Raw genomic sequence first — 11,638 nt, 5'->3', positions numbered from 1 at the left:
GTCTGGTAGGCACCGGTCGTATGGGTTCCATATTGGCACCGGTTTTCGGTACCAAACCCTAATCATTGATCAGGTTTGGGAGAGGGCCAGAATCAATATCGAATCATTCAAGGCCCAATTAAAAAGCAGTGCCTCAGATATGTAGATATGCGAGTTTGTAATTACAAGGATGTGTAACAGCTGTATGTTTGAACGTTACACCATCTGCATGTTTACTTAGCAGAGAGAACTGAAGAGAGTGAAGCCTCAAGTAAATGTTGCTTCATCTTTTATTGGGATATCCATCTCAGGAAAGCTTAACAGTCTGCTGGCTCAACACCACAGATGCCCTTTCAAGAACTTCCTGAAAGTCTTGTCTCTGATGCCATAGAGGACTGGACTAATGGACCGTGGTAGAACCTGTATAATAATATAGAAAGCAAAGAGATGGTCTACATAATTCGTAGGGTCCCCTTGCTTTATAACTTTTAATACCTGCGGCCCTGCATATGTTGCCATACAAAGCAGCAGCTGGAACCCATGCAGGAGGATTGTGTTTCTGGCTTTTTTAGCATTTTTGCTGGCTGATTGTGCAGTGAACATAATTCTGAAGTAAGTGTAAAATATGGTGATCCAAATGATAACTAGAAACAGTGAATATATGATTTCTCTCTTGAGGGGGATGAGGGGATTTGGGAAGACATTTTCTCTGACACAGAAGACTCTGGAATGAAAGAAGTCCAGCGGCTCTGTGGCCAAAGTGATGAACAGATCAGGAAGAACGGACACAATGCTGATGTTCCAGATGAAACCAATCAGCATCAAGGTTCTCCTGACGGTGCAGATCTGCACGTGGCGAAGGGGGAAGCAGACGGCGATGTAGCACTCCATCGCCATGCAAGCCAGGTTCAGAGGGGTGTTTTCAGTGGTGACGAGAGTCAGCAGCGTGAAGATGCAGCAAACAGAGACGTTTATTGTGTAGACGGTGTAGCTGATGACGAAGAGGATGATGCTCAGCGTCACTTGGATCATGTCGTTGACCACCAGGTGAATAATAAGGATGTAGCGAGGATTCGTGTAGAAGATCTGACGGTTGGGAAGTACAGATTTGTTATCCAGTAGAACAGCATTAAACATGAATAACAACATTAACATCTTAGTGGTTATTCCAGGCCTGACAATCTGCTGGCAAATCATTTAGATATGAATACGTTTAGCATTGCGTAGGGTTGGACAATATGATGATATGTATTCAGAGGCAATAAAAAACATACCGACACTGTTTCTACTTTGGACTTGATTAACAAAAACGTGTTCTCGTTGTTTAAAATCTAGATATTTCCATGTACTTCACTATATGGTCCTATACAGTCCTAGTGGCTGACGCAATTATGTGTACCATTATAGACCATTTTCAATATTGTCCAACTATAAATAGAGGCTGGCAGATATTTTTGAAGAACCAACTGATTTTTGCATTTGGGGGTTTAAAGAGTTATGACCAAGTATGAAGTGAGAGGGTCAAAATAATGTGACAGACTTATAATGCTGCTGTCACCTCAGTGCTGAAAAAACCTGGTCTTGCCCCTGACATCCCAACAACTACAACTACCGGCCCATCTCCAACCTCCCCTTCCTGTCCAAAGTCCTTGAGAGAGCTGTTGCATCACAACTCAAGTCCCACCTCAATCTCTCTCCATAATCTCTACGAACCCATCCAATCCGGCTTCCGTTCAAAGCACAGCACAGAAACCGGCCTACTTAAAATCACAAATGACATACTTCTCTCTGCAGACTCTGGCATCCTCACCGTCCTCATTCTCCTTGACCTCAGTGGCACCTTCGACCCTATCAACCACTCCATCCTCCTCTCACGTCTCCAGTTATTGGCATAACTGGCTCTGCCCTTTCCTGATTCACCTCATATCTTTCAGACCGACATCAATTTATTGCCATAAACAATTGTACATCCTCAACCTCCCCAGTCACCCACGGTGTCCCCCAAGGTTATGTGCTTGGTCCCCTCCTTCATCATTTACATCCTTCTCCTTGGACTTCCCCTTGGACAAATCAGTCACTCTCCCCACCTGTCTCACTGATATAAAATGATGGATGCAACAGAACTTTCTGAAACTCAACTGCAATAAATCTGAAATACTCATCATCGGCCCTAACTCTCTACCCGCTCAGCCCAGACCTTCTCTCTCGATATTGATGGCTCCATCGTCACCCCCTCCACCCAGATCCACAACCTCTGTATCATCCTCGACCCCACCATCTCTTTCCTACCCCACGCCAACCACATCACCAAAACTGCCTTCTTTCACCACAGGAACATTGCACTCCTCCGGCCCTCTCTGTCCTCTACCACCACTGAAGTTCTCATCCATACCCTCATGACCTCCACTACATGACTCACTCCTGTACCCTACCCTCCACTACATGACTCACTCATATACCCTACCCTCCACTACATGACTCACTCATATACCCTACCCTCCACTACATGACTCACTCATATACCCTACCCTCCACTACATGACTCACTCCTGTACCCTACCCTCCACTACATGACTCACTCATATACCCTACCCTCCACTACATGACTCACTCATATACCCTACCCTCCACTACATGACTCACTCATATACCCTACCCTCCACTACATGACTCACTCCTGTACCCTACCCTCCACTACATGACTCACTCCTACACCCTACCCTCCACTACATGACTCACTTCTATACCCTACCCTCCACTACATGACTCACTCCTGTAACCTACCCTCCACTACACAACTCACTCCTGTACCCTACCCTCCACTACATGACTCAGTCTATACCCTACCCTCCACTACATGACTCACTCCTATACCCTACCCTCCACTACATGACTCACTCCTATACCCTACTCTCCACTACATGACTCAGTCTATACCCTACCCTCCACTACATGACTCACTCCTACACCCTACCCTCCACTACATGACTCACTCCTGTACCCTACCCTCCACTACATGACTCAGTCTATACCCTACCCTCCACTACATGACTCACTCCTACACCCTACCCTCCACTACATGACTCACTTCTATACCCTACCCTCCACTAAATGACTCACTCCTATACCCTAACCTCGACTACATGACTCACTCTTGTACCCTACCCTCCACTACATGACTCACTCCTGTACCCTACCCTCCACTACATGACTCATTCCGCATAGCTCATCCAGTTATATAAATTTGAAGTATTATTATTATTATAATATTTCAGTTGTTACAAATATATTTCTGATGAGCAGTTTATCAATCAACTCTCTATATAACACAGATCAAGAGTTGCGAATATACTTAAAAAGTCTTGACTCCTCTGAAGTAACAGTGTTGTCGTCTTCATACATTAACTGAGGTAAGAACTGAGAAAACATTCAATATTTCATTGTAGAAACAAATGTTCTTGTATATTTTCTGTAGTATTGAAACGTTGTGATGTCCAACTGTTGATGAGTTCTCATGTTGCTTTGAAAAGCAACATGAGAACTCCATATGAGAAGTCCAAGAAAGGTCCATATTTGAGTGGTCACATACAGGTTTTCTTATTGTTCACCTTTAATGTGCTCTCTGCATGATGGTGTCTACTCATCACAGATAGTTTGTGGGGAAGAAGCCCCACTCCTTTTAATTATGACAGAATGTTTTTATAGTTTTACATTACATTTCATTTAGCTGACGCTTTTATCCAAAGCCACTTATAATCATACATCGTAGACACAGCTTCAGTGAGCAAATCAGGGTTAAGTATGTTGCTCAAGGACACATCGACTAGGGCACAGCCGGGGATTGACCTGACGCTCCTCTATTGAAAGACGGACCTGCTAACCACAGACCCACAGTCACCCACAGTCGAATTATAAAAAAGAAATGGAGTGACATGTCCTCTCTAGAAGTGGTTCTCCCAGTTAAATGTTCCACTATATCAATAATTAAAGGTAATTACTGTAATAGTTATGAACCAGGACCTCCAGTTTGTGCATTAAATAGATGGTATACATACAAATATAGTCGGCTGAACATGTTATTTCATAGTGTCAGATACATATCAACGTTAAATAAGACTAATTGAAGTATTAATCCAGCATATTTCTTTTCTGCTGCTGCATCGTACCTGGTGGTTATGGAAGGTGTAAATGAGGGCTACATTGATGTAGTTGATGGAGAAGCCGAGAAGCAGGACGATCACGTTCTTGATCACGGCTTTGGAGAAGGAGTCTCGGTGCTCCAGAACCACGGTCACGTTCACAGAAGAGTTCATCTCCAACAGAAGAAAGCAGGAAATATTGACATCATTTCAAAGGAATTACAATATTGACCCTTCCAGTGAAGCATCCCCCAAGAAAATGTGTTATTCTATACTTGATTATATAAAAACTGTCAGTGTAAATGTTTTAGTAGTTTGGTGTTATAATCATTATTATAAGCTAAAACAACACATTACGTTGGTTAAACTGAGAAATCATTTTAAATGACAGAAAAGATGTCCAACAGTAAGAAAAAGAAGCTTCAGGAACAACCAGACCTGTGTTCTTCTGTCTGGGACGGCAGACAGAACCCTGAGAGCTACACCTGGAGACTACGAACAGGTAACTCTCAGGTTGGTCAACACACAACCAGCCTGCAGCTTCAGTGTTTCAGTCACAAACAAGTCCAGAAACATTCAAAGCTTTCAAAGCAACATGAGAACTCATCAACGTTTCAATACTACAGAAAATATACAAGAACATTTGTTTCTACAATGAAATATTGAATGTCTTCTCAGTTCTTACCTCAGTTAATGCACCAAGACGACAACACTGTTACTTCAGAGGAGCCGAGACTTTTTATGTGGTTCGGTTGTCAATTCCCAAAAGATTCAGGAGCGTACCAGAAGGCAACTTCCAGTTCTGCCCAGTGAAGTCAAAGCTTCATGTGTTAAAGCTGCATTCTCTCTACTGACCACCAGGGGGCGACTCCTCTGGTTGTATAGAAGTCTATGCTTCATGTGTTAAAGCTGCATTCTCTCTACTGACCACCGGGGGGCGACTTCTCTGGTTGTATAGAAGTCTATGCTTCATGTGTTAAAGCTGCATTCTCTCTACTGACCACCAGGGGGCGACTCCTCTGGTTGTATAGAAGTCTATGCTTCATGTGTTAACGCTGCATTCTCTCTCCTGACCACCAGGGGGCGACTCCTCTGGTTGTATAGAAGTCTATGCTTCATGTGTTAACGCTGCATTCTCTTTACTGACCACCAGGGGGTAACTCCTCTGGTTGTATAGAAGTCTATGCTTCATGTGTTAAAGCTGCATTATCTCTCCCGACGACCAGGGGGCGACTCCTCCGGTTGTATAGAAGTCTATGCTTCATGTGTTAAAGCTGCATTCTCTTTACTGACCACAAGGGGGCGACTCTTCTGGTTGTATAGAAGTCCATGCTTCATGTGTTAAAGCTGCATTCTCTCTCCTGACCACCAGGGGGCGACTCCTCTGGTTATATAGAAGTCTAAGCTTCATGTGTTAAAGCTGCATTCTCTCTCCCGACCACCAGGGGGCGACTCCTCTGGTTGTATAGAAGTCTAAGCTTCATGTGTTAAAGCTGCATTCTCTCTCCCGACCACCAGGGGGCGACTCCTCTTGTTGTATAGAAGTCTATGCTTCATGTGTTAAAGCTGCATTCTCTCTCATGACCACCAGGGGGCGACTCCTCTGGTTGTATAGAAGTCTATGCTTTATGTGTTAAAGCTGCATTCTCTCTCCTGACCACCAGGGGGCGACTCCTCTGGTTGTATAGAAGTCTATGCTTCATGTGTTAAAGCTGCATTCTCTCTACTGACCACCAGGGGGCGACTCCTCTGGTTGTATAGAAGTCTATGCTTCATGTGTTAAAGCTGCATTCTCTCTCCTGACCACCAGGGGGCGACTCCTCTGGTTGTATAGAAGTCTATATTAATGACTTTACTTCTCTTGATGTATTCCCTCAGTAAACATTGTAAACATTAGTTTTTGGTCTCAATCTCTAGTTTCAAGTCTTCTTCAATACAGCGTGAAGTTCATTTATTAAATTATGGTCATTTAGAGTCAAACAGACCATAATGCAGGGTATGCTTTAGGGCGGGGCTACAAGGTGATTGACAGGTCGACACCAGAGATGTATATGGCGTCTCTACGTCACTCCTCAGTCCAGATATGGTCACTTCCTGTTTTTATAATTATTACTATTCTTATTTTTACTAGAATGTATATTTATTAATTAATTTGTACTTAATTCATAATATTATAACTACTTGTGTTTTAATGTTACCCTGAACGTGACTAAAGAGCATATTGGTGAATATGATAAACGATAGCGGCTCGTCATCACAGCGTGGTGGTCTTCGTGTGGGTGGATGAGGACGCTCTGTAAAGACCCTTCTGGCCTCGGGCTGAATAGAGACCCCCAAAGAGCCGTGAGACCACATCCACTAAAAGACTTGGAGACCACTCTGCTGACTCCAGGTCCACCCCTCCAGAACCGAAACCCACCCGTCACTTCTAAGGAAGATGATAGTCAGCTCAGTTCAACCTGGAACATTTATAAATTAAAGTTCCGTCTTCCTTCTTAAATGAAACATAAACATCTTCAGTCACTAAATGTCAAGAGTGAGATCCTCATGACTCACCACTTTACTTTTGAGATCCCTCTTTCCTTCCTGAGAGCCGGTTGGCTCCCTGGGACCTCCTGACCTTTCCCGAGTCCTGGGTGACTTCAGGAAGTGGGCGGAGCTGCAGCCGCCTCATCACCTGTCCTCAGAGAGGCGCTTCAACAACAAGTTGCAGCATCCTCGATGGAGAACAGGTCACGGCCTCTCTGTGGACTCGCTCTTCATCGTCTTCATCGTCATCGTCACTGACTGCGTCTTCAACTTTTACTTTGAAACTAATGAACTGGTTTGTTTGTGGCGAGCACAACGTTGTTCAATCACTTCTATTTACTGACACAATTAGTTGATTATCTTATGAATCAGTTAATTCACTGAAATGGATTCTGTGAATGAAAACTAAATATCGGATTGAAAAGCACAACCGTCAGAACTACACCATTTATCACTCTAATCATTGTTTTCCCATCTTTTTGCTTCGGTCAGAAAAAGCAACAAAAATTAAGCTTGAAGTTGTGATATTTTATTCTACGTGTCATTTATAATCAGATTGTGTAAAAAACATTAAATTCTGAGCTCCTCAGTGAAACTATGACGTCATGATTGAGTCATGTGACACCAACAGTCATGTGACAACAAATCTTCATTGAGGAGTTTAATACATATAAAACACGTAGAGCTTCAGTTTTCTGCTTGTAGACACGTTGAAAGATGTTGGATTTATATATTACATCGTTTTACAATTTAAATAAATAAGTTGGGACCCCATAATTAAACCAACTGACGTTTAAAATTCTTCCTCAACCTACCACCAGGGGGCGCTCCAGATGTTTAGCATGTCTTCTGCTGATTGAACTCTGGGTGAAGTCCCAAGTAGAGAAGTCATATAAATGTATTGAAAAACTTTATTATCTTTCACTTGCTTTTCATTCTGAAGTTGCTCTGACGACTTTATTCATTCAACCAGAGTGAACGTTGTGGTTTTAAGTCTTATTGTGGTTTTAAGTCTTATTCTAGTTTTAAGTCTTATTGTGGTTTTAAGTCTTATTCTAGTTTTAAGTCTTATTCTAGTTTTAAGTCTCTAGTTTTAAGTCTTATTCTAGTTTTAAGTCTCTAGTTTTAAGTCTTATTCTAGTTGTAATGTCGCATCGGAGTGAAAGACAGAAAAGGAACGTTGTGGTAATATTCAGATCATTCATATATCATCAATAACTTCCATCTGTGTAAACATCTAGAGGAGTAACGCTTCTCTCTGAGCTTGTCTTTGTTAACATAGCCGGCTGCGAGCCTTATAGTGCACGTTAGTGCATGTGAACATGCCTTTTAGTGCACGTTAGTGCATGTGAGCATGCTAGCAGTTAGCCGTGAGCCGTTGAATCTCGGCCTTTGCACCTTTTAATATCACGTAAAAGGTTTTTATTTTATTTTGAAGATACTCATCCAGTGTTCGTAGATATTCCTACACAGAAATATATATTAATATTTGTATATTATTATATAGATTATTATTATAATTATTATATAGATTATTATTTCCTATGTGATCCACATCATCATGAACCAGGAAGTGTCAACATCAGAAAACACAAACAAAGTCAACGTTGATTTATTTGTCACATGACTTCAGTAACTGAACTCCTGAAGATATTTGAACCCAAACAGATCCTTAGTTTAACTGAGACTGAAGTTTAACTAAGACTGAAGTTTATTAAGGCTGAAGTTTAACTGAGACTGAAGTTTATTGAGACTGAAGTTTATTAAGGCTGAAGTTTAACTGAGACTGAAGTTTATTAAGGCTGAAGTTTAACTGAGACTGAAGTTTATTGAGACTGAAGTTTATTAAGGCTGAAGTTTAACTGAGACTGAAGTTTAACTGAGACTGAAGTTTATTAAGGCTGAAGTTTAACTGAGACTGAAGTTTAACTGAGACTGAAGTTTATTGAGACTGAAGTTTATTAAGGCTGAAGTTTAACTGAGACTGAAGTTTAACTGAGACTGAAGTTTATTAAGACTGAAGTTTAACTGAGACTGAAGTTTATTAAGGCTGAAGTTTATTGAGACTTAAGTTTATTGAGACTGAAGTTTAACTGAGACTGAAGTTTATTAAGGCTGAAGTTTATTGAGACTTAAGTTTATTAAGGCTGAAGTTTAACTGAGACTGAAGTTTATTAAGACTGAAGTTTAACTGAGACTGAAGTTTATTAAGGCTGAAGTTTATTGAGACTTAAGTTTATTGAGACTGAAGTTTAACTGAGACTGAAGTTTATTAAGGCTGAAGTTTATTGAGACTTAAGTTTATTAAGGCTGAAGTTTAACTGAGACTGAAGTTTATTAAGACTGAAGTTTAACTGAGACTGAAGTTTATTAAGACTGAAGTTTAACTGAGACTGAAGTTTATTAAGGCTGAAGTTTAACTGAGACTGAAGTTTATTAAGACTGAAGTTTAACTGAGACTGAAGTTTATTAAGACTGAAGTTTAACTGAGACTAAAGTTTATTGAGACTGAAGTTTAACTGAGACTGAAGTTTATTAAGGCTGAAGTTTATTGAGACTTAAGTTTATTAAGGCTGAAGTTTAACTGAGACTGAAGTTTATTAAGGCTGAAGTTTATTGAGACTGAAGTTTATTAAGGCTGAAGTTTAACTGAGACTGAAGTTTAACTGAGACTGAAGTTGAACTGAGACTGAAGTTTATTAAGACTGAAGTTTAACTGAGACTGAAGTTGAACTGAGACTGAAGTTTATTAAGACTGAAGTTGAACTGAGACTGAAGTTTATTAAGACTGAAGTTTAACTGAGACTGAAGTTTATTGAGACTGAAGTTTAACTGAAACTGAAGTTTTAGGAAACGTGGATACGCTCTTATTTTGAAGCACAGATGTGTTACAACATGCCAGAGAACGCACATCAACTCATCAGGAAGGAACCAGTCCAGCTTCTTCTTTCCTGATATCAAGTCCAGTACTTTGATTCTTCTGCCGGTCTCTGATCCGGTTCTTGTACTGAACTTCCTGGAGTGGAAGCCTTTCTATGAAGAACTCAGAACTTTGTGAAGTTCATATTCACAGTGACGCTGACAGAACAACTTTTCCATGAGGTCGTTCCTTAGAGCCCAAAGAACACGTGTCAGTGGAACCAACAGTCCATGAGGACCGAGAGCTGAAGGTCACCGTCGGTAATGAAGCGGATCCCCGTGGAGCTGCTCCTCCATCACAACCCTCCAGGTGACTGACGATCCGCTGAGAACAAAGTCCGGTCATCGGGGAACTCGTCACCTTTCAAGAGGACTCGAGTCCATTAAAAGTCTGACAAAGAAAAGTTTAGTGGAAATGTTGTGAGCTCAGTTCTGTGGAGTTTTGTGGACTGAACATGGAATGAATGATTCACTATGGAATAATACAATATATTATCTTCTAATATAAAAGAAGGTAAACAAAGTAAAATGTAAACAATGTAACAAAAGAACAGAAAAAATGTCACAACAATTCCTCAACAACACAAACACTGATCATCTGTTCGACATGTTCGATATTTTGTACTCCAGAAATACCAGCCAACCAAATCTGATCCAATATTTATTATTTTAGTAATACTTACATTTCCTTTAAGTATGTAACTTGCTACTAATTATAGGGAATGTAGACACAGTGATTTAATGGTATACTATTATGTATTATGTATTTAATGCACAGCAGATCAGATGAAATGTTTTTCTGCAAGTAAACACACAATTCCACATATATAGAAAATATTTCCATTAATGAAACGAATGATGGATTCATATTTACTTTGGATTAAATGGATCTTTGTACCAAGTTACGTAGTTCTTTCCAGTGAACCTCTTGAAAATAATAACAGATCTGGAAATAAAGTGCATTTGTCATATTCTCTCATAACTGAGGCCAAAGGAACAACAACACGTCGCTCAAAGGTCAAAAGTTGACTCTTTTATTGTCGTCTGTGCTGTGATACAGAGATTTATCAGAAAAATACAAAAAGGTACAGCTGTTATACAATATACAAAAACATACAGGCGTTCAAATATAAAGAAGTTTACATGTGTGGTGCTGTTTTAGTTTTGTTTCTACAAAACTATACAAGAGAAACCACATTATTAATAATAGTGTTGTTAATGGGAGGCCTCTCATTTCCTCCAGTCTAAAGTAACTGGGTGACGACTGCTCAGGTGATGAAGATGAAGGACCGCTTTTTCATTTTAATAATACTCAGACGTGTTCAGGACTAAATCTATAAAAGTGCAGAGTGGAGAACAAATTAGATTTACGAAAGAGAAGCCGTATTGACCTCAGTGGTGAATAAACGTCTTTACTTCCCTTTTTGTTTGAGATCTAAACCACGTTCCTCTTCAACGGTCTTCACACTGAGAGGCAGTCACACCTGGAATCAGACCGCCAGGAGTCAATGTCATATTAAGAGTGGCAGCGACACTTTTCATATTGTATTTGATTGTTCTATTCTGGTGTAGAAAACCAAACCATTGGCTATAAATACATCACATTAAACAACAGAAGAGATCAAGTATAAACAGAGCACTGATGCTGAGTGAGATGAAAACATTGTGCTTATGTTTAATAATAACTACAGTACATAGATTACATCTAGTTTACAAAGATACTGTGACTGTTATAACATCAGTTTCATGACGGGCCTATAACACCAGTTCTATACAATCGCTTGGATTTATCCTCAATGGATCAGAAGACCTGGTCGTGTTTTATGTTTTATGAAAGCTTTAGTTTGACGGCTGAGTGAAAGATGTGTCACATCGACACCAGAAATGTGATCCTGTATCACCAGCTTTCAGATTAAAGGTCTTCCTAAAGGACCGACTGAAGGCCACAAAGATGTTGTGTAATAGGACAATTTTGTTTTGCCCATTGGTTTCTGATGTGCCCTCTTCTTCATCACTCTGCTCCTCTTCCTCTGTAGCATCTTGTTCGTTAACTCGATGTGATGAAGATGGGA

General features: G+C 40.5%; 1 protein-coding gene across 2 annotated transcripts; it reads right to left on the bottom strand.

The window, feature by feature from the left end:
- Window positions 1-209: 209 nt before the first annotated feature.
- On the bottom strand, window positions 210-5,002 carry LOC117730916 (odorant receptor 131-2-like). 2 transcript variants are annotated; one of them, XM_034532980.1, is made up of 3 exons: window positions 4,804-5,002; window positions 4,146-4,292; window positions 210-1,065 (listed from the first exon to the last, which is right to left on the bottom strand). In XM_034532980.1, exons 2-3 carry the CDS (start codon window positions 4,290-4,292, stop codon window positions 313-315), a joined length of 900 nt encoding a protein of 299 aa, XP_034388871.1. In that variant the 5' UTR covers window positions 4,804-5,002; the 3' UTR covers window positions 210-312. The 2 variants fall into 2 exon arrangements, with proteins under 2 accessions (XP_034388871.1, XP_034388870.1); XM_034532979.1 differs by having other exon boundaries at window positions 4,146-5,002.
- Window positions 5,003-11,638: the final 6,636 nt, after the last annotated feature.

This window comes from Cyclopterus lumpus, chromosome 5 (genome assembly GCF_009769545.1).
Source record: "Cyclopterus lumpus isolate fCycLum1 chromosome 5, fCycLum1.pri, whole genome shotgun sequence".
Lineage (NCBI taxonomy): Eukaryota > Metazoa > Chordata > Actinopteri > Perciformes > Cyclopteridae > Cyclopterus > Cyclopterus lumpus.
The sequence above is the reverse complement of the archived record's forward strand: the minus strand, read 5'-3'. Positions and strand labels throughout refer to the sequence as shown.

Excerpts from the sequence above, each read along its gene's own strand:
- LOC117730916 (XM_034532979.1), bottom strand. The coding sequence starts at position 4,292 with ATGAACTCTTCTGTGAACGTGACCGTGGTTCTGGAGCACCGAGACTCC. Across the intron at positions 1,066-4,145 it reads ACACCTTCCATAACCACCAG|ATCTTCTACACGAATCCTCG; the intron begins GTACGATGCAGC and ends CCCAACCGTCAG.